General features: G+C 24.9%; 3 protein-coding genes and 3 non-coding genes across 6 annotated transcripts in view; 1 reads left to right on the top strand and 5 right to left on the bottom strand.

Annotated features, from left to right (window-relative positions):
* The window catches only part of LOC127286387 (single Ig IL-1-related receptor-like), a 158,245-nt gene extending 146,188 nt beyond the window's left edge, over nucleotides 1-12,057 (bottom strand). Inside the window, exon 1 of the mRNA XM_051312792.1 lies at nucleotides 10,959-12,057. Coding sequence (XP_051168749.1) covers nucleotides 10,959-11,203 — 245 coding nt within the window. The 5' untranslated portion in view covers nucleotides 11,204-12,057. The remainder of the gene's footprint in view (nucleotides 1-10,958) is intronic.
* A 1,274-nt stretch (nucleotides 12,058-13,331) lies between these two features.
* On the bottom strand, nucleotides 13,332-16,526 carry LOC127286391 (myeloid differentiation primary response protein MyD88). Its single transcript, XM_051312799.1, has 8 exons — nucleotides 16,209-16,526; nucleotides 15,958-16,100; nucleotides 15,431-15,618; nucleotides 15,242-15,337; nucleotides 15,006-15,130; nucleotides 14,670-14,838; nucleotides 14,432-14,591; nucleotides 13,332-14,153 (listed from the first exon to the last, which is right to left on the bottom strand). The coding sequence occupies exons 2-8, from the start codon at nucleotides 16,065-16,067 to the stop codon at nucleotides 13,778-13,780; spliced, it is 1,224 nt and encodes a 407-aa protein (XP_051168756.1). The 5' UTR covers nucleotides 16,068-16,100; nucleotides 16,209-16,526; the 3' UTR covers nucleotides 13,332-13,777.
* Nucleotides 16,527-19,383: 2,857 nt separating this feature from the next.
* On the bottom strand, nucleotides 19,384-27,087 carry LOC127286397 (hepatic leukemia factor). Its single transcript, XM_051312808.1, has 4 exons — nucleotides 26,624-27,087; nucleotides 21,579-21,803; nucleotides 20,788-20,969; nucleotides 19,384-19,723 (listed from the first exon to the last, which is right to left on the bottom strand). The coding sequence occupies exons 1-4, from the start codon at nucleotides 26,730-26,732 to the stop codon at nucleotides 19,514-19,516; spliced, it is 726 nt and encodes a 241-aa protein (XP_051168765.1). The 5' UTR covers nucleotides 26,733-27,087; the 3' UTR covers nucleotides 19,384-19,513.
* On the bottom strand, nucleotides 21,204-21,276 carry Trnam-cau (transfer RNA methionine (anticodon CAU)). The gene has a single exon. It is a non-coding gene; the product is annotated as a tRNA-Met (tRNA).
* Trnah-gug (transfer RNA histidin (anticodon GUG)) lies at nucleotides 24,079-24,150 on the top strand. Its single transcript has one exon. It is a non-coding gene; the product is annotated as a tRNA-His (tRNA).
* Trnah-gug (transfer RNA histidin (anticodon GUG)) lies at nucleotides 25,381-25,452 on the bottom strand. The gene has a single exon. It is a non-coding gene; the product is annotated as a tRNA-His (tRNA).
* Nucleotides 27,088-27,978: the final 891 nt, after the last annotated feature.

Consider the following 27,978-nt stretch of genomic DNA (forward strand, 5'->3'; position numbering starts at 1 on the left):
TTTTTTTTTATGAAGAATGTTTTTCCGCTTCCTAAGGTAAAAAAGAAATATACCTATGGAGTATATTTTAAAGTCTGCATTACAGTTTAGTATATTCTAAAACAAGAAACTAACTTTTACTTTAAGTTATAAAATATACTTTAATAAAGAACAATTCTCAAAAATGAAAACAAATTATAAATATATCTAATATTAATAAATATAAAATATTTATTGAAATTAAAATATAAATAATTATTTTGAAGTGTTTAAAAATTTAACATTAATTAATTACAAAATTTGTTAATGGTACAGTAAAATAATAAAAACAAAAAAGTCATATATAAAATGTATATGTGAATGTAGCGATGTGCAGATTATACATGTACACAAATATGTGTACGCTAAAGATGAGGGCATGTACATAACCACAACCGCAGGAACGTGGCTTATGTTTTCATAAAACCGTTTGCCATTAAGCGCAACAATGGTTTCGTGCGGCCGAGCAATGCAGAGCTTTCTATGCACGAATCACTGCATTTAATACTTGTGTCACAACGTGACGAATTTTGTTCGGTCTTTTAGATTAGTTTACCGTCCAATGGACGACTCAAACAACTCCACGCGTGAATGTTTTCTGTGAACCCAACAATGTATTATTCACTTCTTTCAAAACCTCTTCAGAAAAGAATATACATCACTTTTGAATGCTCTATTTTAACCGCGACTTTATATTACTTTTATGTTGAATTTACCGCACACGAAAAAAATACACATCTTATATCTTTATCAGATCATAAAATGCAATACAATAACATTTTTATGGTATAATTTTATGACGGAACAAATTGCAAACTAAACAATAAAAAAATATCAACTTTTTGTTTATAGGATAATATATATATATATTATTTTCTAAATCTGAAAGTAAAAAATTCAAAAACCATTTGAATCAGTAATTTTTTACTGATTCAGATTTAGAGAGAATATTTTTAATTTATATATTTATTATACTTGGAAATATGAAAATACAGTCATAACATTTTCATTTCTACGAATCTGAATTTTGCAACATTTATGAAAGAAAAGAATTAAATTATTAATAAGCAATTTATAATAATAATAATAAGTTTTTATTTGTTTAAATAATAATTTCTATAGACTCGAACTATTTGAAACAGTAAAAAAATATTGTTATGTTTATGGCAATCAATAAGATAGTTTCAAATTAATGTTATTGTTTTAAACAATTAATGTCTTATGTAATTTGTGAATTTCATTATATTCAAAATCCATTTGCAAATTAATTGGTCAACACTTAAACGTTCCGTAAATAATTTTGGGATTGATGGATTTTGAGAATATTAGAGAATACCGCAAATTCCTTGGAGAATACAATTAAATCAGAGAATATTTACATATACAACTGACTTGAACTGCTAGAGATTTCATGATTATACAAACGCTGGCATTTCGACAATTCGGGTGTGAGTACACTACCAGAGTTGAGCTTTGGGAGTTGTGTCTAATCTCGATTTGATCCCATGATTACAGATCCGAAAGAAGAATATCGGAATCTGTGTTTCACTGCGGAAACCCTTCGGAATTCAAGGATTTTGGACTGAACTTTACCTATACAATAAGATTCCACTCTATTTCTAACATATACACAAGTTTCTGAATTTAGATTCAAACAATGAAGAATCAGTTAACAAATGAAATTCAACATACATAAATTAAATATTAATAAATTGATAATGAAGTTTTATATATAGTTTTGAATATATTTTTAAAAAATGATTTTAAAATAGAATATAGCAACGAAATAGCATCTCTGTAATAAACATATGAGACTTTTATAAAATTGTTGGAAGCAAATTTAATGCAGAATACACTCTCTATATATACACCTGATATTCTACTCTATATCGTTATATATACTTCTGGACCAAAACTGTATAAGCTCCTAAAACGAGAGAAATATGAGAAATAATATCTTCCCTTACCTCCAATATCGCGTTCACCACATTTTCCCTACATCATATTACCAACTGTCAAAGTTTATAAAAAAGAGCAAATTACACGCTCTACTAGCTTTTTTATCTAGCTGAACGAAAGAAAAACGGGTTCCTCTCAAATTTAGCGTATTAATAAGAAAGTCCTCTTCTGGACCGAAAGGCTATAAAGTCAATAAATAAATAATTTAGCGCATATATAAATAAATATTTGCCACTAAAATACACTGATTGTGAGAAAACAATACTATTGAATCCTATTTATACAGTTATATTAGCATTTATTAATGTGTCGAAACAAAAACTGCTTTCTTTGATTCAATATCAGTGTGCTACTAAAAAATTTATTTGATTATTCAAATAATCGGTTACTCAAATAAATATTTATTTGCATTAAATAATTATTATTTGAGTCAATTAAATGGTATTTAATGTCTTAAAAACGCTACCTCAAAATAAGATATACTTCTTTTTACTGTGCAAGGAAAATATTTCAAGAGGTTTTTAATTATAAAAAATTAAGACAATAATTTTGAGAAACAAACATTTGAATTGAAAATTTCAAAAATTATAATTTTAGTAGCATTTTTAGAAATTTGATATATTTTTCTAGTATACTTTTCATAAAATTGTCTGACTTTCCCCTGACCCGTGGCAATCCTGATTTAATAAGAGCAAATATACAATTAAGTAAAAATGGAAAATTTTAGAAAGTAAATCGACAGTTTTTATATTTAAAGACGAAGTTTGCAACATTTATTAGTTGCTTATTTTGTGCACGGCTATATTGCTTTTAGTTGGTTTAGAGGCAAAGATAGAAATTTATTACCTCTGTATAAGGAAAAAAGAAGCTTAACTAGACTAATATATATTATATATATATGTATATGTATTTATTTCCATGTAAACGGTAACGTATTTGTGAAACGCGACATTTCACATTTTGCAAAACGGTAGGTGAACAAATTATTCCTATGCACCGAAGTAAATGAAGAGAGACTCATCTGACTCGAGCGCTAAAATAAAGTAACGAGATTCAACGAAATACCAACGAATTAAGGATTAAACGCTTTTTAATGAACGCCATATAACACACACACACACACGTATATGCAAAATTTATTTGCTCAAATGAATTTTAATTTAAAAAAGGGAGTTACAAATTTTTTTTTCATATTTGCTTTTTTAAATTTATCATTTATAATTTTAATTATTAACAGTTTATTAATACATATTTATATATTATAAATTAATTAACAAATATTATATATAAAGCATGTGACAAGTTTTTTAACAATAGACAAAATTTTTAACTTCTAAATTTATTTTTTAATTAATATAGTTTATAATTATACATAATTATACTCAAAATTAATTAATTGATTAATAAAAATTTAATTTTAAAAAATTGCATATTTGAGAAAAATTTAATAATAACGGCAATACAATTTTAATAATTTCCGCATATGTGCAATTATTTTTTAAGAATAAATTTTTTTGACAAAATATTAATATACCAACGAATTTGTACTATTTTTGAGCTCTCTACAAAATTTTAACTCAATCTGTCAAGTATTTTGCGAGAAGAACTGTGAAAAATATTTACATGTAAAATCACATGACTTTAAATATTGCAAAATTAAATTGAAAAAGTTTTAGTTTCTACAAGAATAAAAATTTTTAATTTTGAAATAAAAAGAAAAAATAAACAGAAGCAATAACTAATACAATAAATAATCTACAATATATGTTCAAGTGTATATATATATTGAATTATATTCAAGCTTGAATCAGCAATTTATCACGTCAACGGCAGAAGAGATTCTAAGTGAATTTAAATGTTGAACTTTCTTGAAACTTTTAAAAATGAGTAAAGTATTGGTACACACATTCGGTTTTGCCGCACGGCAGAAAAATCTTTGTATGCAGGGGAGCTGAGCAAGCGTGGCGTCGAGGGAACAACATTTTTATTAGCAATTTCTCAGAAAGGAATTATTGTATTACCCTCTCTCCTATTCCTCATATTTCCCGCGCACACCTAACCGAGAATTTGCTTCAATTCGATTTATCGTCGTTGAGAAAATTGACAATCAACTGGAAGCGGTATAGAGAGGATTCACGAGGGAATTTCCCAGTTCATCTACATGAGGATATATATTTTTCTTTTTCTAATATAATTATGCTTAACAAAATTCGAAAATTTTACATCGCTAAAGTTCACAACGTTTATGATCAACGATTTAGAAGAAAAAATATTTTTTTATGCAAATTATTATAATGACTAAAAATATTTGCAATACTTTTCAATTAACAATTTTTCAAAGAAAAATTTGTAGGTCAAAAATATTATTATTTTTTGCGTGAAAAATATATATACCTATGTATTTTTTGTTGTTTCAATCGTTGATTTATAAAGACATATTTATACATTTGACTAATTATGCTTTTAGAATTTCAATAATAAATATTTCGAATATGTAAAATTTTCTCTAAATATATTAAAAAAATATTATCAAAGGCAGTTTTAAAAGATTACATGTTATTGTCATAAATGATTATTATTTTTGCACAATTTTTTTCATTTGCAAACTCTCGGAGATTATCATTCAAAAAACTACTCGTCATAATTGCCTTGAAATATACGCTTTATAGGTACGAGTTATTTCAACTGTAGAATATGAGGAGTGAGAATTGCATTGTGCATATAAATATATAAAACAATATATATCCATGAAAACGGAAAAGAAATTAGTAAACAATTATCATAAAATTTAATAAACAAATAGCTAGCTACATTTTATACAATTTATCATTATATTTATGTGTTTCTTCTGTTAAAAAAGAAATATACATAAAATTGACATAATTAAATTTTTACATAATAACTTTGAAAGCATGCGTAACAGGTGAACGTCTTTTTAGTATCAAATATCCTTGGCTTCGATCCAGTCAAGTGAAATATGAAACTGTGAATGGCACCCATTTCAGTAGTGCACACAATGAAAAATAGTAATGACTACTGACATACAATTTCACAATTCTCATTTTAACCAAATAAACACAATATGAAAGAAAACGCTTCAACATTCTGCATATGTAATAAAACGAAACTAATAATTTAAACAAGGAAAAAAATGCATTCCAGAATTTTTATATGGATTAAAAATATTATTAGTTAAAGTAAATAATTATTGAATTCAGTAGTTACTATTAATTAAAACTACCATTCTTCACAACTATAAAAATAAATATTTAAAAAAATATACATTAAATTTTATATTTATTATAAAATTATAATAAAATATATTATAATTGAAGAGCTCCACGGAATAACGGTCTATGGCACAATTGAAAAGTTTGGTTATGAGCTTTCAAAAAACGTAAATTTTCATGTTTGTAATAAGTATGTATATGTAAATTGTTATTTATTACACTTTTGGTAACTATTATTAATTCTATTAGTTACAATTATAATTCGCTTACAGCTGTTATTAATTTATAAAATTTTTATATTTTTTAAAAGCTCATAACAAAGCTTTTCAATTGTGCCATAGATCGTTATTCCGTGGAGCTCTTCAATTAACAAAAAGTTTTATTTTTCAAAAAAAAAATTCAAGCTTTCCCAAAGAAAAATAATAAGCAATTTTTCAAAGTAGAAATATTACTGTCTTTAAGTATACCTATTTTTCTTGTGTACTTTTTGGAAATAATTTTTTTATCCCTTAGTTACGGATCTTTATATATATATATATATTCTTATAAGACTGCATGTCTATATTATTACCGAAATGACACGCATGAAACGAGGGGAGAAACTATAAAAAAAAGACCTAATTCACACTTCACCTGCATGCAAAACACAAAAATCGAACAACAATAATAATTATATGATAAGTTCCCTCAAACAGCAAACTAAAAAAAAAAATTATTTTCATAGAAACAAAATATATATAGGATTTATGGAATTATAGGCTAAAATAAGAAATTTATAAAATGGTAAAACAAGAAAATTACAAAAGATAAAAAATGGAAGTGTTTTTCCATTATATGTTTAAACATTATAATAAATCTTCAAATCATATTCATCTTCTTGATTATTAACGTTTTAATAGTATAGTAAGTGAATAGTAGGCAAAGTAGATAACTTTTTTAAAGTAGGACAATTTTTTTTAATGAAAAATTCTATGAATGTTAGTCTCAAAAATATATACTTTTTTTGCAATGTTTAATGATCAACAAATTATAAAATATGTTTTTTTAGATAAAAATTTTTATAATTTTTCATCTTTTTTAAAAAAAATTGTTTTCTAATCATTTATCATAAACGTTGCGGTCTTCAGTAACGTATAAAACATTGCAGCAATATATATTTCTGCAATATTATGTGTTATATGTGGGATATTATCTTGCGATTCTAACTAATGAAACTGAGGAAAAAAAACCTAAAGCATCAGTAAAGAATAATATATGTGTACAACAGTCCGGTGAACAGTTGCGGATCGGCTATTTCACTTGCATTTAATATTGTGCGCATGTGTGTGTGTTTGTGTGTGTGTGCCAACGCAATTTTGCCCTTTAGTTCTTGGAAAAATGTTCATGGCGCAAAAGTCACATTACATAGCGGAAGGAAGTGAAGAAGAAAAAAAAATTCTGAATTCGTTGTAGCACAGGTATGTGTGTATGATGCACGTAAACGAAATGCGGATGCACACAATTGTTTCGCAATGTGAATTACACATATCCCTCGCTTATATATGTATATAGTGTCAGGCAAAAAAAACTATAGTTAATCATTTTACTATGATGTGTACTGCTAAATTTAAATTTTATAATGATCAAATCATCATAAAAATCTAAAGATAAAAAACTATTCTCGCTCTGTAAGAAAAAAAATCCTATACCTACATGAAATTTCTATTTCTAAATATTGCGAGAAAAAAGAATAAAAATCATAAAAAGGATAATTAAAATTAAATTAATGAATATAATAATCGAGACGTGAAGTGATTAAAAATATACCCATTTGATATATTTTTTAATTAAACTCTGCGTCATATACATTAATTACAGATTCATTAAGAACTTATTTAATTATAAAAAAAACCTGTTTTTTAAAAAATCGTAATTTTTTTTTTTAACTTTAGATATTCTATTTCGTATTTTCACTAACTAGAGAAAATATGTATAGAGTGAATGAAAAAATTCTAAGAAGAAAAATTTTTCACGGCTTTTTGGTACAAGGACCCTCTTAAAGATTCGTTTCTGAAAGATTTCCAGCGGATTTTAAAAGGCCGCAAGAAGAGAAAATCATCAAAGTGAAAAGAAAATATGTACATTTTATAAATGTCCATAAAATTGACAAAAAAAAAAATAATTTCACAAATATATGACTAACATTTTAATTAAAAATTGCTGTAATGTAATTAAATAATTTTAATTCCTTTTTGTATGTAATGATTTTATCATTTTATCAACGATTTTTAAAGAAATATATTTTTTTGGCATGGAAACATTCTATGAATTTTTGTATCAATGATAAAAAATTTTATTTTTTTCTATCTTAAAAAATAATTTGTTCCCTAATCGTTGATTATAGACGTTTTTTATTTTTACATAACAGATTTTAAATCAATGAATAATTTTTATGTAACGTTTCATTAAAAAAGATAGATATGTTCTTTTCGACGAATTTTTTTTAAAAGCAAAATGTAACAGGTGAATCGAAACACATTTAAAATTCATATATACACTATCTAACTTGTGGACTTTGGAGGGCTGTCGAATTGGCGCGTGAATAGAAATAGAGGGTAGCATGCCACTTATACCGTTTGACACCTGGAAACCTCTTCGAACAATAGACTCGTAAGACTCCACTTGTTAGAAGGATAATAGAGTTTCTTGCCTGAAGTAAGAGTGAGGATCAACTAAAATATAATTCCAAGAGTCCCTTTAAATTTCTCGAAAGTTTAGTCTATTTGGCTTTGTAAACCTTTTTGACTATTCTCAAAATTCGAAAAAAGGGACAAAAAAATCCTCTTAGTAACACCCTTGGAATCTTGCGAGAATCGAACTGATTTATAACAAATTCGAAACAAAAATTTCTACGCCTTAACGTTCCCATAAAAAATATATTGCATATTGCAAAGAAAAATTCGTTGCACAAATAAATGAAAATAAAGGAATAATTTGAAATTTTCAATAATCGCAAACGGACTTTTTGCACTTCTTTTATATTTATAACTAAATTTCTATTTTTATTTAATTATCTTAATTTATATTGTATATTGCTGAATTATTTTTATTTGTCGTTTTTCAATATTTGAGAGTCACTGACAAAAAATTTTGGTCACGTGTCATTTAACATATATATATATATATATATATATACAACACATTATGAAAATATATCGAAATGACGCAAATATTCTGTTTCATTAATGTGTTCATTGTTTAAAAATTAAATATTATAAGTAAAAAAAAACAGGGCATAATGAATTTAATTGTTAATCTTCTTTTGTTCTTATTCGAAAAAAAATTAGTAATTTTTTTGTTCATTTGTTATCAAATTTTTACATTACCAAGAATCATCATGATAAAAGAATTAATTCATATTAACTTCAATTTCGAGGAAATTAATCTGGGTTCATTATTTATGATTCACATATAATGTATACACTTAAATACCTTCAAGTATGTAATTATATCTTCTAATGTTTAAGTAAAATATTTTAAAAATTCAGAAAACATTTAATAAATTAATTTTTCGTATTTTTCATAAAATCTGGTATATACTAATAGTTATATAAAGTATTTTATATAATAATTGTAACTTCTGAGAACTATTTATAAACAAATAAAAAACGCGACCTTATCAGGTAATCGGGAACTGTTGAGACATTATATATATATATATATACATACTTATTGTTATTTACTTGAGACTATTTTAAATATAGTGCCTGGAATCGGGAATTACACTTAAGAAACAGAAATTTCTTAGGAAAAATTTTAATTTTTTGTGCGCAATTGAAATATCAGAACGGACCAATTTACATTTTTTTTCCTTTCTGATTTTCCTTATTGGAAAACTACGTTTCACGAGATTATAATATTAATTTATCGAACTATGAGTCAGTTCTAATGAATAAATAAAATGAAAATTATATGATTTTTCTCAAAGTATCGAAGGTCATAGGATAATGACAACGCCCAATCAGTTAATTTTCATAATATAAAAAACAACAAAATAATCACACTGATTCTGAAGAAGTAAACTCTTATATATGCATGTATAGAAAAAGAAGCTCACAATAATATGTATATTAGTGAAAAAAATACAAAGAACAGAAATAATGAAATATTTAATGAAAAAAATTTCAAAATAAAATTATACGTGATAAAAAAAAATTGTTCTCAGAATGTACATCTCATAATCAATTTTAATTTTGCACTTCTGGCGGGTTCTCATTCTATATTGAGAGAATGTACTTTGAAGATCATAAAAAAAGAAAGCAATTGAATTTCTGAATATAAAATTATTGCCTAGACTTTAAAAGTCTTATTGCAGAAAACTCATTTTATTGCATCAGGCGAGAATCCTGGTATATATGTATATATATTCGAATCAACAATGTCATGACTCATCAGATAATAGAGAGCGAGAATCCCGTATGGTCCATATAGTTAAAGCATCAGAACTCATGGGGATTACGCATGGTCTATGTAGACATGTGGCTCGTGCCATTTGAACACTAAAAACCTTGTAGTACACTGTACATATTTACTATACCAACAGAATTGAATGGAAATGATGCAAACCCATCTCTCAACGTGCGAAATGATGCGTATCACCAAGTAAATACCTATTTACCATCTTGGGAATAATATCATTTTACCGACAGCAATTAACGAAATTAATATCCTCAGAAAAATTACTCATTTGAAAATTAAAATTTCCCTAAAGACAAAAAAAAATTCAATTTCTTTTTTGAATTTCAATACCGATTACTTGATTTTTATGAAAAAAAAATCCAAATTTATTTTCAGATGGATAATAAACAAAGTATATAGATTATAATTAATTCCTCGTATAAAATGAAGATTATGAGAAACTTTAGGAAATTCCTACTAGTTAGAGGTCGATCCAGTTCACATTTATATGATCAACGATTTAGAACAAAAATTTTATTTTCTATAATTATTATATTTTATTTTTAAATACATTTGCAACGTTTTTTGATCAATAAATCAAAATAAAAATTTTTATTATTTTTCGTGGAAAAATATTTTTTTACTTTTAATCGTTGGATCATATAAACGTTGTAAATTTCACCGACGCGACGTCGAGTTAGAATTCTCGTTCAAGACGTCTTTCCTCTATGAATTATTTTTCGGATAAATTATTCGGAATATTCACGAGAATATTATTATATGTTTTACCATATATGCAAGTCACGTAAAAGTATCATATAAACAGCTTTATTAACAAATTATTTCACTTCATAACTTCCTGGAAGAAAATAAACAAACTTAATATATATTACGACATTACTTTGATTTTTCGTCTTCTTTCGTCGAGGATATTTTAACAATTAATAAAACGAACAATATACAAATAAACAATTAACTTCCCTGTAATTAAATATTACGAAATAAAAAAAATTTGAGCATAAGAATTTATTAAGAAATATTACTTACATGATATAATAAAAGAATATTATTGTTATTATGATTTGAGAAAAATGATCCTTTTTTCAAGTTCTAAACCTGTCTTAAACCTGTCCTAACTCGCATATAGATCATAAAATTTGAAAGAGAATTTTTTTTAACCTTCAATTTAGTCCGTAACAATATTAAAAGAGTACCTTATTTAAAGGGTCACACCAGTCAATATAATAATAATTATTTATACACATAAAAAAAAATTTTTTACACTAATTTAAAATAAATAAAAGAAAAACTCACCATTCTATACTCCTGTAACCTCGTAGACAACAGTGAATGGCCTTGAAGGATCCTACAGTTGCATACTCCGTTGTAACAACTTCCTTGGTAAATCGGAGACCTCCTGGTAAATTTTCAAATCTATGCATATTACAGTAGTCTTTAATATCATTGCACAAACTCTCACTGATTATTGTTAAAAGCACAATTGCACAAATTAAATATAATCTCGCCATTATTCCCAGTGAAATAATATTAATTTTCATGATGATATAAAATAAAATGTGGGACAAAAAAAAAGTGCGATTGAATAAAGCAAAAAAAGAGTGAGGGGAAAAAAAATAACAGACAAAACAAGATAAATCAATGTGTGAATTTTCACATTTTCTTGAATTAAAAGGTACAAAACTCCTAACCACTAATCGTCGAAACCGATCGACAAGAGATTGTAATCTCTCTGCCCTTCCCACGCTAGCAAAGAACTATTAAAAGGAAACACGGAGAATACGGATTCACCGACCAAAGAATGGACCCGTAAAGCAAAGCGGTACAACCGGTCTCTGATATCTCTACGTGACGGTTTCTTTTTGCTGTTTGATATTTGTCATCAAACACAATTCTTTAGTGACAGAAGTGTTTGCTCCGAAAGTTCAAACAGTATTCATCGTCCCGGCTTCTTCCGACGATAGTAAACTTTACTTTAGTCCCGCGCGCTTTAATGCTTTGTGCAAAAATATGACATATATAAATATACACACACACAGGCAAACTTTCAATTGATGCTTGAAAATATTTGACGAACAATCAGTTTAATTTTATATAAATGCACGTGACAACTGAAAACTACTGAGTTGACAATTTGATCGCGAACAATATTATTGAAAGATAACCTCAAAATTGAAAGTGGTGAGCGCCTAACTTCACTTTTGACGTGATTTTCTTATTTTCACTTAATGACACTCGTATACACAACACACACGAAGAAAACTTTGCCATTATTTGATGTCAGAGATGTGATTTTAATTTGTAAATAATAGATTATGATATAGTCGTAGTTATATCACACCTATATATTAAACATACGACATGAACACTTCGAGCGCAGAATGCTTACTGTCGAGTTCCCGCCGAGAAACACGTTTGAAACGGACCGCCTGTTGCCTTCGTATTCGCTCGGCTATTTTCGCCGCGCTAACTTGAAATTCAAATTTCAATTTAATTATTAATCAAAAAATCGATTAAGATTTATTTATTTAAATTATTTTAATTTGTAATACATCTTTACTAACTTCTTCAAGAATAGCATTCAGGGAAAAATTACTAATTATTCATCAAAGATATTAATGTTATAGTAAAAAATAAATAATTATTCATATTGCATAATAAATTTATCATTAACCAAAATTGTGTCAATTGAATATAACCTAAAAATGAATAAATTATTTTTTTACATAGATATTTTTAATTAATTGTCCAATAAGTTATTGATCTTTTATTTTTTATTTATTTCAATAAAGAAAAATATTTATTTTGTAATATAGAGTAATGAAAAAAATATTTTATTTATAATAGTAATAAATTAAAAAATAGTAAAAATAAGTGATGAAAAAAAGAATGATAATAATTTGAATAAAATTAATAATAAATTATTATTAATTACAGCGAAAACTATTTTTCAGTTTAACCAATAATTCAATTTAAAACAGTAATAATACAATTATTATAAATAATAAATATTTAATTTAATTATTATCTATTTTGCAGTAATTTAAATATAAAAAAAATATTCAAAAACTTCTATATTTACTTATTATAAATATAATTAAGAATTTTTTTTTTATTTGTAAATTATTATTAATTTTTAAAAAAATTACTTTTAACCATAAGTTATACATACATATAAATATAGACAAAAATAGAAAACAAAATAATGATGAAAAATTGTTGAAAAAAATGTTGAAAATTTTTAATGAGGTTTTATTTTACTGTTTAATTTTAAAATAAAAATATCTTTTTCACGGCAAAAAAACAAAAATTCCAAACGTAGTTGAAATGATGACTTACTGTATTATAATCCAAAGTAATGTTACGCTAAACGGATTATGTCACCATTTTTCTTGGAAAATACTGTGCAATGTAAAATGTTGCTAGAGATCCGTATAATAATTCCTCCGCAATCCTTTTATAGCTTACATTAATAAGACTAAAGTGTACAATTTCAAAATAAAAAAAAAAATTTATTTTAATCATTATAAATAAATTTAATATGAACTGCGTTCTACTTTAAAAAATTAAAATCTCAAAAAAAAACTTAAAAATTTAATATAATAATAAATCTAATAAATAAAGTGTATTGTATTTAATTATAAAAAATAAATTGCAAAATATTTATTATTTTCATATAAGAAAATGTTACATTAAAAATATTTACACATTTTATGTACATTATTTTGTTAACTTAATTGTGTAATTCTTAATTCATAATTATGATATTATTATATAATATTTGTAATTTATGTTTGGCATTAATATATTTTCAATCAGGAAGCATTTATTAGTTTTCGTAAAAAAAAATTTTTAAAAAACATTAAAATTTTTTTGAAAAATGATAATAATTTTTATTTCTATTGATCTTGTGTCTAATAATAATTTTAAAAAATTGTTTTTATCGATAAAAAATTGAAGAAAAATTATTTTTCAAAATTAATCGATAACATAGGGATTTGTTCTAGTGGCAAGCAATAAAATTTATTTTTTAACTACTGTCGGTAAATTATCACACATTGAGCAGAGAAATTTCTGCATTGAGGCACGTTAAAATTTTAATTTATTTATTCAAATTATTTTTTTCTTCTAAAAAATTCTTTTAGAGGTGAATCTTTTTTTTTCTTATCTTTTTTTATTGGCAGAAGCTTTTTTGCATCTGGAGATAAGGGTATATTTGAAGAATTTGAACTAAGACTTATAGAATCTGATGGGACAGAAGGTAAACTAAGACCAGAATCATTATTTTGTTCATCACTAATATTTTTTGATATTATTTGATTATTTGCTTTCTTATCTGTTTTTCCTGTTCCGAATAGATATTTACTTAAAGACTTTGATGAATTTGACTTTGGCAAATGAATTTTTGTCTCCTCTTCCTTAGTAATATTGTCATGTAAAGCCACACAATTTTCATTTTTTTTCTTCTTGATTTCTTTTTTTGTAGATTGACTGAAAAGTATTTTAAAAAAAAATGTTAATTTTCATAGGCAGACATTCATCAAATTTTTGTAACTTTTTTTTTAAGTAGTTATTTGAAATTAAATTTCATTCAAAATATTTTAAATTCTTGTTATTTTGGAATCATTAATAATAAAATAGACAATTTTTGTATATAACATAGAATTTTGTTTAATTTTTGTAATTTTCCTATCAAACCATATACCAAAACTAAAGACTAAATTTAATAAATTGTCATTTTAGTATATTAGAGACCTCTTAATTATTACCTTTCCTTTATTTGTGGCGAACTTCTTACGGAATCACAAAGTTTTTCCCAATAGTTGATTAACTCTCTACGACTGTAGCGCAAATTCGTTATATAATTTAATGACTCTGGAAGTTCACAATCAATGTAGATACAAGCTATAAGCTTTTTCACCCTTTGTTCTGCAATTTAAAATTTAAATTCCAATTAATGTTTAAAAAATAATAAATAAATATTAACAATTTTTAAATATTACATACTTATTCCCACAGCATATGCAAATTCTAAGAAGAATGTGTTTGCTGGGCTCTTAAAAAAATTTGGAGATATTATCACAATCAGTCGATTGCAACGTTTTGAAATCAATGTCATGATAACTTCGTTTTCAATTGATATTCCAGCAATAAGATCTCTATCTTTTGTGCAAACCTAAATCAAAAATCATTTATTAATATTACAGATCAACATTAAATTGAATGAAAATGAAATAAAAAAGATGAATTGAAATGAATTGAATTGAATGCGAAAAAAATTTGATTTTTAAATAATCCATTGCATTATGTGATTAATTATGAAATTATATAATATAATATTACCTTCAAATCTTCTTTTTCAAGTTCTTCTATCGTTCGCAAAGCAAAATCGTAATCCTCATCTGCATATAAAATAAATGCATCGTAATGTTGTTTCTCTAAACCTTGCCTCGATCTATATTGATCTCCTGAAATTTATAAGAAACATAACAATAGATGTAGTTATAATAAAAGTCAATATATAAAAGAAAAGAATTTTTTTTTAATTTTATACCAAGTTTATAAAAAAAAAAATTTACCAATTGTGAGTATTTCTGAATCGTTATTGTCCCAAATAGCTTCGGCAGTCTTTTGAGATCGTTTAAGATTTTCAGCATAATCTTGGACATCTTTTTCTAAAATTATGAAGTAATTTTTTTATTTCATTTTAAGAAATATTAAAATAATATCTATATTTTTTTCCCTTCTTTTTTTTTAGTAAAATTTACCAATAAGTGGTTCTGTGTCATCGAACACGTCCCATCTCTCGATTGTTTTAAAGGCATTTTGGAGATCCTTTAAGGTTGCTTTATTGTCAATTTTCTCTAAAATACCTTCGAACGGATTTTTATGATTATAAAGTAAAGGTATTATCTCGCCGGGCAATTCAAATACATGAACCAAACCTCTCCAATCTCTAAGAGAATAATAAAAAAAAGTTTTTGTCTCATAAACCCAAAAGAATATACACATAAACTTAAAATTAAGGTAATTTTAAAGAAAACATATTTCAGTTTTAATTGCAGTATTAAATTCAAAAATAAATAAACACTATCAAGGGATTATTTAATAATTACATTATTTATAAATAAAAACTAAATATTAAATTACTTATATGAGTATAAAATACTTAATCAGTATTTTTATATGAATTTTTGAAAAATTTATAAAAGAAAAATGAATTATAATTATTTATGAATACAGAAAATAAAAATAATTTTAAGACATAAACATTTAAAAATTTAATTAATATTACCTTGGTAATCCTTTATTAGTAGGCAGTACTTTTATAGGATTTAATAATGTTGAAATTAATATTTTTGAATTTTCAGAGAGAGCCAAAATTGGTACCATTAACATATCCATTTTCAATGCCTATATAATATATTGTCGCTGAAACTAAATATTTTTATGAAATTTATTTGTAATTTTATCGCATGTAATTAATAATTCATTTTGTATAATTACCATTAGATAATAGAGAAATTAATATATAATAAACAATACCTTAATGTATAATAAAAATATTTCTACGTCACAATTCTTAGTCAAATGGAAATCAAAGTCATTTGTATTTATTTTTCCATATACACACAAACACAAAAAAATCTAATTTATATGCATATAAAATAATCTAATCTTTAATTTATATTCGAATGTATAATTTTCGTTGAAAAAAAAGTAAATATAAATTAAATATTTACTATCACAATATATGTCAAAAATTATATTTGTTATCACTTTATTTATATTTATATCCACAATGTGTTTACACTCATGGTCTATGACCATGAGTGAAGAGTAATATGAAAGTCCTCTTACGCCTGTGATCTGAACATTGATAGCTACTTTTATGTACTTTCAAGTTTAGTTCTCTAAACTCAAATAATGTTGGAGAACGTAGCCGCGCGATTTCAAATATGAGTAGGAACTAATTTTAAAAAATTAACAAAAAAATAATTTAAAAAAAACCTAAAAATTTTTATTATTTAAATTTTAATATTACAGTTTTATGATTTATTAAAATAAATTTTATTTTTAAGATATTCCTTGATCTGTTTTATTTATATCACAATCATTTTCAATTTTTAATTAAGAACTGACTTATTTCTATATATATGAATTAATTAAATTTTACCATTGAATTTTCTAGAAAAAAATTTCACTTTTGAATTTAACTAATTTATAGCAGAAAGTTCTTTATTATTTCAAATTAGTTAAATTTTCTTACTTATGCAAATTTCGAAAGTGTCTATTGCAAAATAAAAGAAAGTAACTATAAAAAATGTAGATGAAACAAAATTTATTTTATTCCTTTTTCGTAATTATGTAAACTATATAATAAACAAGTTAAAAAAATTTAATAGTTATAGATTTACTGGAATTGAAAAATTTTAAACTAAATTACAATATGCTTTATAATAACTTCATCTATTTATATAGTTATAAAATAAAAGTACAGAAACTAATTAAAATTTTCATTTTATCTTTTTCAAATTTTTAAATAGACTGGCGCGAAAATTGTAACATCCAATGAATTCATATTATCAAGTCAGGTGACTTGCTGGCCCTCTTTATTTAAACCGACGAACTATATTCAAACATTGAAATATTACAATGAAATTGAAAACATTTAATTTCAAACATTCTTTTTTATCCCGAATTAATTATTAACAATTTTTAATTTCATTACCATTTTGTAACATTCCCTACATTATAGTCTTTGAATAAATGTATATTCTGTAAACTAGAGTTTTTTTGAAATTAAATTTAAATTTATATTATTAACATAATTTTTATAAATATAATTTATATAACACTTTATATAATTTTTGTAATTTAATTATATTATAATAAATCAATGACATTTAGTTTAAAAATGGATGAATAAAATTGTTAATTACAATTTTTTTTATTATTAACATATTTTGTTGGTTTGAACAAGTTTTGATATAAAGAATACTATTTTTTTTTAATTAAAAATGATCCAACGAAGGAAAATTTACATGTCTTTTTATTTGTTCAAATTAAAAAAATGTTTTTAATAATTAATTAATAGCACTATTAATTGACAATTCGTTAATTTCGAGGATAATTTAATAATTATTTCTTTATATTTGAAAAAAAATTGTAAATATACAACTTACATTAATATTTATTAACATATAATTTGTCGTTGTAAAATATATCATTAAAATTGAAATAATTTTTATAATATGTTTATGAAAATCAATAATAACTATAGCTATTCATTTATTATTAATTATACATGCGAGCAAGTTTCATTGTATGATGTGAACGTTTACGACATTTAAAACTATATATATACATGTATATATAGTATATGTAGCTGTATAAATATAGTTCCTGAAGATATTCAACTTTCTCATTCATTGCGTGTTTCGAAGAGAATTTTCAAGATCCGTCGTATCATCTACATGTCGACAGAATAATTGCATGAAATTTAAACTTGAAACTAACTCTACATGTATATAGTCAATGTAATATTGTTTCATGTGAATATGTGTCTTTAGTTGACACTAAAATTGTCACGAACTTAATGCTTGCTAATTTCTACAGGAAATTAATCTTAATATGTAAAAATATATTTATAAACTGATATATAATAATAATATATATCAATATATAATATTAAAAAACTATATTACTATAACATAAATATTATATAAAAATTATTTAAATAAAAAATGTTTTAGGATGTTGGTCCCTTGAAAAACTCTCGATAATTTGAAAAAAAAACCAATGGTTTACACTTGATAATTAAAAGTCGTTTTTAAGCTAATTTGTCCTTGGAAGCTCTATAATTTGAAGTCAGTAATACCAAATTTTCGATAATTTGAATTTCTGTCAGCTCAGGACGTTCTATAAATTGAAGTTAGTAAATTTAAACTTTTGATATTTTGAATTTATTTAAAATATAATTTAATAGTTTTTTCAGACCTATAGTGTCAATAGAAAATTTTCTAGATGAAGCACGTTTAAGTGCATTTAAGCAATCCAAACTGTTATTAATTTGAATTTTCTCAAACTTCCTCTTCATAATTTGAACTATTTTCGATGCCTCTTGAAATTCAAATTATCGAGAGTCGACTGTATATTGAAAATATTATAATTATACACAATTTAATGATATACTAAATAAAATTATAAAAAGGAAATAAATTATATATTTTTTTTGCAATAAAAATGTGAATCTTTATTCATTATTCAATTTGAACATATTGTGCCAAATTATTTTCTCAATGTATTATAAATTCACACATACATATATGTTTTCTACTTGGGTATATTTATATATCACTTTTTCAATTTTATATCTCACTATGTGTAATAGAATATATATATATATATATATATACATTTAAGAAAATTTAACATCTAAACAAAATAATTTTAAACGATTTACTGATTTATGCACTTCACAATACTTATTATTTTTAAAATTAGATGTATTTTTATACAAATTAAACTTTAATATTTATATCTACACTCAAAGATATTGTAAGACAGACATTATTTATATTTATGTATAAATATCACAATAGCCGAATTACATTCGAATTACTCCATTAAAATAATATATATTATGAAATAATTCCTATATTTCGAAATTCTATTAATATGGTACATATTAATAATAACAATAATAATACGCCTGACATTTAATATTCATAAACTATAGATTAAATAAAACTTATTGTTATATATAAAGCAATAATATGAGTTTTTAATAACATATATTCGTTATGATTATAATTTTTACATAAAAATTTTATAAATACATAATTAATTTAGACAACTAAAGAAGTTACAGATCGAGCATTGGATAAAGAGATAGGTCCTATTTCAGAAATTGATCTGCTACGATCCATCGATTGTAAACTAGAAGTCTGTTGCTTCATTAAAATATGCCGAAGAGATTGAGTTTCTTCACGTAAAGAAACAATTTGTGCTCGAAGAATTGCATTTTCATGCTCCAACATTGTTGCCCTCAATGCTATCTACAAAATGTTAAGAAATTTTTTTTAGTATTAAAATCGTATATTGAATCTGAAATTCTATCGATATTTTTAATTTCACTTAAGGGGGGAACACCAGTTGTAACTTTCGAAAAATCGATTTTTTTTTTGCATTTTCTTAAAGTATACATATTTAGAAATGTGTCTGTAAATTTTAAACTTGATCCGGTGAAAAATAAATGAGATATACAGAACACTGCAGCGGCGCGTCCCGTGGCTTCAGCCATACCTGACCCTAACGACAGATGGCCTTTTCCTATGATTTAGAAACGGCAACCACTGCGGAAGAGTTATTATATGGTCCAGAAATCGATGACTCTTTGTAAATTGGAAACAAAATTTCTTCTGAACAAAACAAAGTAAGTTGAAACTTTGAATGCGTTTTTCTCAAAATGACATTTTCCAAGTCGGTGACCACGATTACTCGAATACCATTAAACCGATTTATTTAAAATTTAGTGTGCTTCATTTACACATATAAGTCTAGTTCGTGATCGAAGGATTTTTTTTTATGCAAAACTTTTTTTTATATAGCTGAAAATCGACCGTATTTTTTTAACGAAAATCATACTTTCGACTTTGACAGGTCGCCATTTTGTCAAATTTTTTTTTTTAAATCCTTCGATCACGAACTAGATAATCTTATAATAAATGTAAATCAATTTCATTTTTGTATTTCAGACGAAGTATACTTGCAGAATGCTGGTCACCGCAATTCGCCTTTTTTCTTAAGGCGCCACTTCAATGGCTCATATCTCTAAAAGTTTTTGTTAAAAAAATTTTTTTTTTCTTTTAAATTACAGCTTTTAACATGTACTTTTAACTAATAAATAATATTCTTTAAAAAGATTCATTGTTCTTTTGGAAAATATTCTTGTAAAAAGCATTATTTCTTGAGTTACAACTGGTGTTCCCCCCTTAATTTAGAAAAAAAAATTGAGCTGACAGCAATATTTATTTTTTTTTGTCAAAGTAAATAAATCATTTTTTTTTTTTTTGCTTAAAATAAAAATTATTTATTATTATTGTGAATTTAATTATCATACATGATCTTCTCGAATTTTACGTGCATCTCGAGATTTTTTTGCCGCCTGATTATTGCGTTTTCTCCTCTCAAAATATTTGTCATCCTTTTGTTCATCTGGAATTGCTTTCTTCTCACTTCGAGGTTTCCTTTGTTGAAAACTTGTTACACCCGTACTAATTAGATGTCTATTCATCAATGCATCTATAAAAAAAATGATACAATTATATTTTAAAACTACACAAAAAAATTCTCTTATTATATAGTAAAATATATTTAATGAAATATAGTCATTTAATATTGATCAATGTTTTAGTTGTTCACATGTTTTTTAGTACTATATAAAGTAAAAAAAATTGAACTAGAAAAGAAAAATAAAAAATTTTTTGAAAATTTTCTAAATATCGAACAATTTTCACAATATTTTGTCCAAAAAAATGCCCCGGGTGAGGATCGAACTCACGACCTTAAGATTATGAGACTTACGCGCTGCCTACTGCGCTACCGAGGCTATTGATAATACATTCATTGGGGATGAAACCGCAAATTTTTTTGCATTTTTATTTACTTTTTCATTAAATAATGTTGATGTAACAATTAAAAAAAATACACTTAATTAATAAAAATTAATATAAACATTTTAACAAGTATAATTTTTATATATAATAAACAAGGATTTTTTTTTTGTGGCTTTAGGGTCAATGAATAAACGAAGTTTTATCCAAACGTGTCGATGTAGGCCATTGTTTCTTACAATTTATTCCCAATTTTAATGGATTTAAAAGATAAAAAAAAATTAAATTAAAAATTTACCTGACGTAGAATTTACACATGGTTGTGGAATATTGACTGATTGCATAAAAGGTGGTATTGTTGTAATAAGAGAAGGTTGCAAAAGACCAGTTGGAAGCGAAAATGTTGTAGACATTGATGAAGGTACTAAAGGTGATGAAGGTGCTTCTTTATTTATGTTACTTTGTATAACATCAGCATCTACTCCAAAATCTATTGGATGATACGGATCATATCTGCATAATTCTGTAATCAATAAAATCAACATTAGAAATAACTTTCAAGATGAAACAAAAAGTTTGTGTAGGTTGTAGAGAAACTAAACATTTTAATTAAAAAAATTAAAATTTTTAAATTATTAAAAAATGTTGATTTTAAAATAAAAAATATGAAAAAAAATTTCAATTTTTTACAAGTTTTCATTTTTTCTGAAAAAAAATAATTTAAAAGTAAAATATTCATAAGACAATACTACTTTAATAATTTTATCGCTGTTAATCAATATTTTCATTTTCAAACAAAATATTGTAGGAGAAAATAAAAAAAAAATTGTTATCTATATAAAAAAAATAATAATAATATACTATCTCAGTAAGGAATAAACAATAGGAAATATAGAAATTCTGAACTAGATATTTTCATCGTATATATATATATATATTTTTATTTTCGTCCTTGACTTTTTTAAACTTTTTTTTTACTTTATTTTGTAATTTGTTATTTATTCCATTAAATAACTTTACACAAATTGTTTTAAACTCCATACTTCAGAAAACTTACAACTTAATTATTCATAATAATCCTGAAGTTAAATTCTATAAATAGATAAATTTTTTAATTTAAAAAATAAAACTCAATTTTTTTTTATAGTCACACAATTATTTAAAAAAAAATAAATCTCATGTTCGATTTGTGACATTAATTTATATTATCACAAATTTGATAAAGAGTCAAAAAGTCAGGAGCATATATAAATCACCAAAATATATAAACATTTGAAGAAAAATATTTTGGGCTAATAAATCTTGAATGTTATCAAGTGACGTTGTAATTAGAATCGTGCATATTCTCTCGTTATCACCATAGTACAGCTTAACGGCTTGCAAAAAAAAGAAAAAAAGAAGTAAAAAAAAAAATCGCAAGCCATATAAGCAAGCAAGTTGTTACAAAGGGTGCCAGGAAAGTACCGCCCATTGTTCGTGGGAACTTGACAGCAGTGACTAAAGAATGTTGCTGCATCGTAAAAAAAAACTTTAACTTACTAGAATGTCAGTTATGATTTTAAGAAGCAAAAAGCCACCGTACCGTGTAAATAACTGCGCTAGAAATAGCTTATTTGTGCATAGGGATAACGATCATACTAATTTCAGCAAGCACTGCAGTTTACTCAACACACGAACAATATACACGAGTTTCTCCATTATCATTACGTCCTCGTTTCTTTACTTCCCTTTTAACCACTAATTTCATTCTTTATTACGATTCATCACCCTTGGTGGTGAAAGCAAAATTCTCTGAAATTAACTAAAAACTCATGTACGCTATATATTATACAGGCCAAAAATGCAATTTTTCTATTAAAATTTTTTTGAAATTTTTCTTATTAACAATATACACAGAAAAATAATGATACTGACAATTTTGGTATTGTTATTACTAGATTTGTTGATTTTACACCTCGGATTTCTGAATTGAAAATTCTGCATCTTATCGGAATTAACAGGCTTTGTCATCGTGACAAGTTTGTCGGCTGACAGTCACGGGAACACAGAAAAAAATATAAAGTAATTTTTATTATTTACGAACAAAAACTTAAACTGTCCGCAACTTCTACGCATTTCTGGCAACTTTTGCTTCGGAAATAGAAAAAATTAACAATATAATAGTAAAGTTTACTCCGGAAATAGTAGTTTTTACTATTTACAAAAGAAAAGTTGACAGAAATGAGCAGAAATTCCGGGCAGATAGGATTTACTACCAAAGTATAGTAAAAGTTACTTTATTTTTGTAATTTTTTTTTATGATTTGTGAATATTTTTTATCATTTACTTGAATAATTTGTATATTTTAGCAATATGTATTTATATATACACGCATAGAAAAAGTTTGCTGTCACAACAAATTATGTTGGTTAAAATAGGGACAGCAAACAAATTTGCTGTAGGGTGAAAAAAGTTTGATGTGACAGTAAATTTTTAAAAATTAACATTGATATTGTTTATCACAGCAAAATTTTTTCTTGTCATAGCAAAAAATTTAGCTGTGTTTACTAATTTTGATAGATCCGATAGCAAACATCAGTTAACGTCTGTAAGCAATTTTTTTTTTCCTTGTATAAAAAGTATACACCAAAGCTCTAAATTGAACAACATTTTTCCAACGCGACGGTCGAAGAAAGTTATAATGAAACGCAAAAGAATACGCCTCCAGTCTAAATAATATTATCGTTACGCATAAGTAAATAAGTCGAGATTGAACACGAACTTTCTGAAACGAAAATTTACTTTCAATTCCTCCAATAGCCGTGATCGTCTAGTGGTTAGGACCCTACGTTGTGGCCGTAGTAACCCAGGTTCGAATCCTGGTCACGGCAATGTGCATTTATCACATTGTCACGGTGGAGGTTTTTTTTACAGTTCTCTTATTTAAAAAAAATCAGTTATTGTTTTCTCTTGTCATAAATTTATTATTTTATTATTATTTTTATAATAATAATAATTATTATTATTATATTAGACGCGCATAGAACAAGTTTGTTGTGGCAGCGAACTATTTGCTGTTACATCAAATTACGTTAGCTAATATGTGACGCTCAGCGACAAAAGGTACCTAAACTCCCAAAATTTTTAGGTTATATTTTTGATTTTTGAAGTAAAAATACATAAAGAGGGTCAACACTTTATACAAACTATTGATGTTTAAGTCTTTATTACATCTAAAACATTCAATTAAATCTATTTTTGATTTTGTCTAATTAAAATAGAACTTTTTATTGAGGTAAAACTATCACTAAATATAACCAAAAAATTTAATATATATATAGCTTAATATAGGTACCTTTTGTCGCGGAGCATTACATATAGAGACAGCGAACAAATTTGCTGTTGGGTCAAAAAAGTTTTCTGTGACAGTAAATTTTTAAAAATTATGACTTATATTATTTATCTTATCAAACTTTTTCGTTGTCGTTGCAAAAAAATTTAGCTGTGGTTACTAATTTTGATAGATCCGATAGCAAACATTAGATCACATCTATTGCTAATTTATTAGTTATAAATGGTTACTATTTTTATTGGTTGGTATGACTATTTTATAAGTTGGTTTAACTAATTAGTTTGTTGTAATAACTATTTAATTAGTCACCTTACTAACTAAATAGTTAAGCTGACTAACTAAATCGTAATAGTAACTAATATAAATTAGCAAAAATACTCTTACTAACGAAATGGTAATCGCAACTAATCGTTTCTTTCAGTGTAGAAATTACATTGAAATATTTTACAATAGAGGTGTCAACTATTTATTCTTAATTTTAGAATATTTTTTCCAGCATAATTTGTAATCATGTTTTAAAAAAATAGTTGCCATATTTATATATTTAATTCTAAGATTAATTTTTAATTAAAGACTGTTTAAATGTTTATAAAAACTTATTATAATTTTTATTATTTTATTTTTCAGTGCTAAAGCTACAGCTTCTGTTAAAAATAAATAATAGTTAATTTATTAAAAAATAATAATATAGAGAGAGATAAAAAAAAATTTTAATTTACATTATTTGAGAAAAAAAAACCTCCACCGTGACAATGTGACAAATGCACATTGCCGTGACCAGGATTCGAACCTGGGTTACTACGGCCACAACGTAGGGTCCTAACCACTAGACGATCACGGCTATTGGAGGAATTGAAAGTAAATTTTCTGTTTCAAAAAATTATTGTTAATCTCGACCCACTTGTTTAGCCTCACGCGAAGCATGAAATGCTTACTCCGTGAAAGAATTTGATAACTAGCGCAATCTAACAAATTCTTATATATTCGAAAGTATATACCAGATCCCGTCCAAAGTCTTAGCTCTCACTAATATTATATGTAACACCGATAAAGTAGAAAATTTTCATATTTATTTATTTAAAATACTTTTATTCTCTTCTTTATAAATAATTTTTTTTCCTTTTTATCAAAATGAAACAAAACCTTTTTTCTTATTAATAAATGATGTAAACAAAAGTTTGTTATTTGTATATATAAAAAAATGCTTAAAAATTATTGTTACATTATAATATGACAAATTCGTATAAACAATTGGAATTGTGAACAATTTCTAAATTATAAATAAAAAAATTAAATCAATTTTCTATTAAATTTGTTATTTATTAAGTATTAATCTTAATATTACTAAATAAGTAAAATGATTACGGTCGCCTTTTTTACATGTCTGACCATTATAAAGTTTGTTCTACTGAATCGCGATGTACCTTTCTTTAAAATTTCAGTCTTATGATTATTTTCAATTAATTTTAAATGATAAAATTAATTGGTTTTGAATACAAACAAAATAATATATCTAGGTATTTATGACTATTTCATTCTTAAATTAAGTCAATATTAATAATAATATATATAAATTTTCACGGTCTGTCTTTCTGTGTGTCTGACCAATAACATTTGTTTGTTTAATTCAATACGATTTTTACCAATTATTTTCTTTTTTATTTTATTTAACATATTTCAACATGTATATTAAAATAATAAATATTTAATAAAATTTTTATTCATATAAAATAAATATATAAATAATAAATATCAACAAAATTAGAATAATATAATAATAAAAAATTACCAAACAAAAAAACCAAAGAAAAAATTTTTTTATATATTTAAAAATACCTCTGATCTAAAACATTGTTTTCTGGATCAGAAAAAAAGTTTTTTTTTATCAAAATTATTTGAAGAAACATTTAAACTTATCTTCAGAAATATTATAATAAGTGAAAAGAAGAATTTATTTTCCTTTCTTTTTTTGTAATAAAAAAAAAAAATTTTTTGGATATAAAAAATTATACCTGGAGGCGGTGCAAGAAGACTGTAATTCCGAAGAAAATGCAATGCAGAAAATGTTCCAGAAATTGCATCTTCCGAACGGAAATTTCGTGAATGAGGTTGTGAACTCATTTCTCTTATTTATAAAAAAAATACCCCTTCAACTTGAAATTATTAAACACGCACGTAATTTCTTTTTAATAATCAACACATAATTGTTTAAAATTAATTATTTATGAACAACATCTTCACTGACAATTTTAAAATGAATTCACTTCTTTTTCAAAATCACACATTTTCTTCAGCACTTGTTCCCTTCTGAATTTCTTCTTAAACTAACAAAACAATAACTATCAGATAAAATTATTTTCATGTAAAACAAAAATTTTATTTTCCCGTAAAAAAAAGGATAATTAAAAAAAAATAATTAAAAGCACATAATAGTTATTGCCTTCAATATCACACACGATATTCTTCTTTATATTTGTTTATTCTTTCAAGATGTATACACAATCATTGCGAAATTACATATGAAACTTTTTCCCGGGGGTAACTATTTTTCTATTAAAAAAAATTTTTTTTAAAATATTGTTTTCTCACATTTCCCGTAATATGCGCTGGGGCCAATATAAATAGTGACATAGGATGAAACGGATGTGAGATCACGTGTGTTAATATTATATATATTATCATAGTATCGTGGATTTTCTATTCGTTGAGCAGGTGGTTTCCTCCGCCCTCAAAGACATGCGCGTAATTCAACAATTCTTCATGAACCGCCCCTGGAATGTTAGTGACGACCAACCCTAAAACTCAAATGGTCAATGGGAAAAGTGAATATAAACTGACCAATCGTCGCCATCGACCCTTACATATATATATATATATATATATATATATATCAAAAAATTATTCTTATAATATACTCATTGCTTATAGTATACACACTTGTATCACACTCTATATATTCATAATCGTCGACATAATTGACTTCAAAAAGTTTTTAGCTTTCATCGCATCCCCGCATACAAACTTGTGTCTATGTCCCTGTCACCGCAAAACAAAAAGTATAACACTTGCTATGATTGTATTTCAAGATTATATTTGAAGCGCAAAAAATTCTTGGAAAAATCGATTACAAGCTGTTTTTTTTATTAGAATTGCAGTATATAAAAACTTATAGATGAGTTTAAAATATTTTATTTTTAGTTTATATGGGCGATTTCACGTGAAATTTAACTCGATCTCTCGGTTAAAAATATATTTTTTCTATTCTTTAGAAAAAAAAGTTTTTTTTTAAAAAAGTACCACAATTTTGGAATTATGAATTTTTGGTTTTTTCAATGTACCCCTTTTTTCAATGGCAATGAAAGTATTA

The sequence above is a fragment of the Leptopilina boulardi genome, unplaced genomic scaffold, assembly GCF_019393585.1.
Source record: "Leptopilina boulardi isolate dan_hultmark-lab unplaced genomic scaffold, ZJU_Lbou_2.1 LbouV2_354, whole genome shotgun sequence".
NCBI classification, from domain to species: domain Eukaryota; kingdom Metazoa; phylum Arthropoda; class Insecta; order Hymenoptera; family Figitidae; genus Leptopilina; species Leptopilina boulardi.

Bases quoted from the DNA above. Each gene is read 5' to 3' on its own strand.
- LOC127286391 (XM_051312799.1), bottom strand. From the start codon at position 16,067: ATGGATATGTTAATGGTACCAATTTTGGCTCTCTCTGAAAATTCAAAA. The intron at 15,131-15,241 runs GTAAATTTTTTT...TATAAATTTCAG, and splicing joins TTCAGAAATACTCACAATTG to GAGATCAATATAGATCGAGG. The intron at 14,839-15,005 runs GTAATATTATAT...TTTTTGATTTAG, and splicing joins TTGAAAAAGAAGATTTGAAG to GTTTGCACAAAAGATAGAGA.
- LOC127286397 (XM_051312808.1), bottom strand. From the start codon at position 26,732: ATGAGTTCACAACCTCATTCACGAAATTTCCGTTCGGAAGATGCAATT. The intron at 21,804-26,623 runs GTATAATTTTTT...TATTGATTACAG, and splicing joins TCTTCTTGCACCGCCTCCAG to AATTATGCAGATATGATCCG. The intron at 20,970-21,578 runs GTAAATTTTTAA...TTTTTTTTATAG, and splicing joins ATGTGTAAATTCTACGTCAG to ATGCATTGATGAATAGACAT.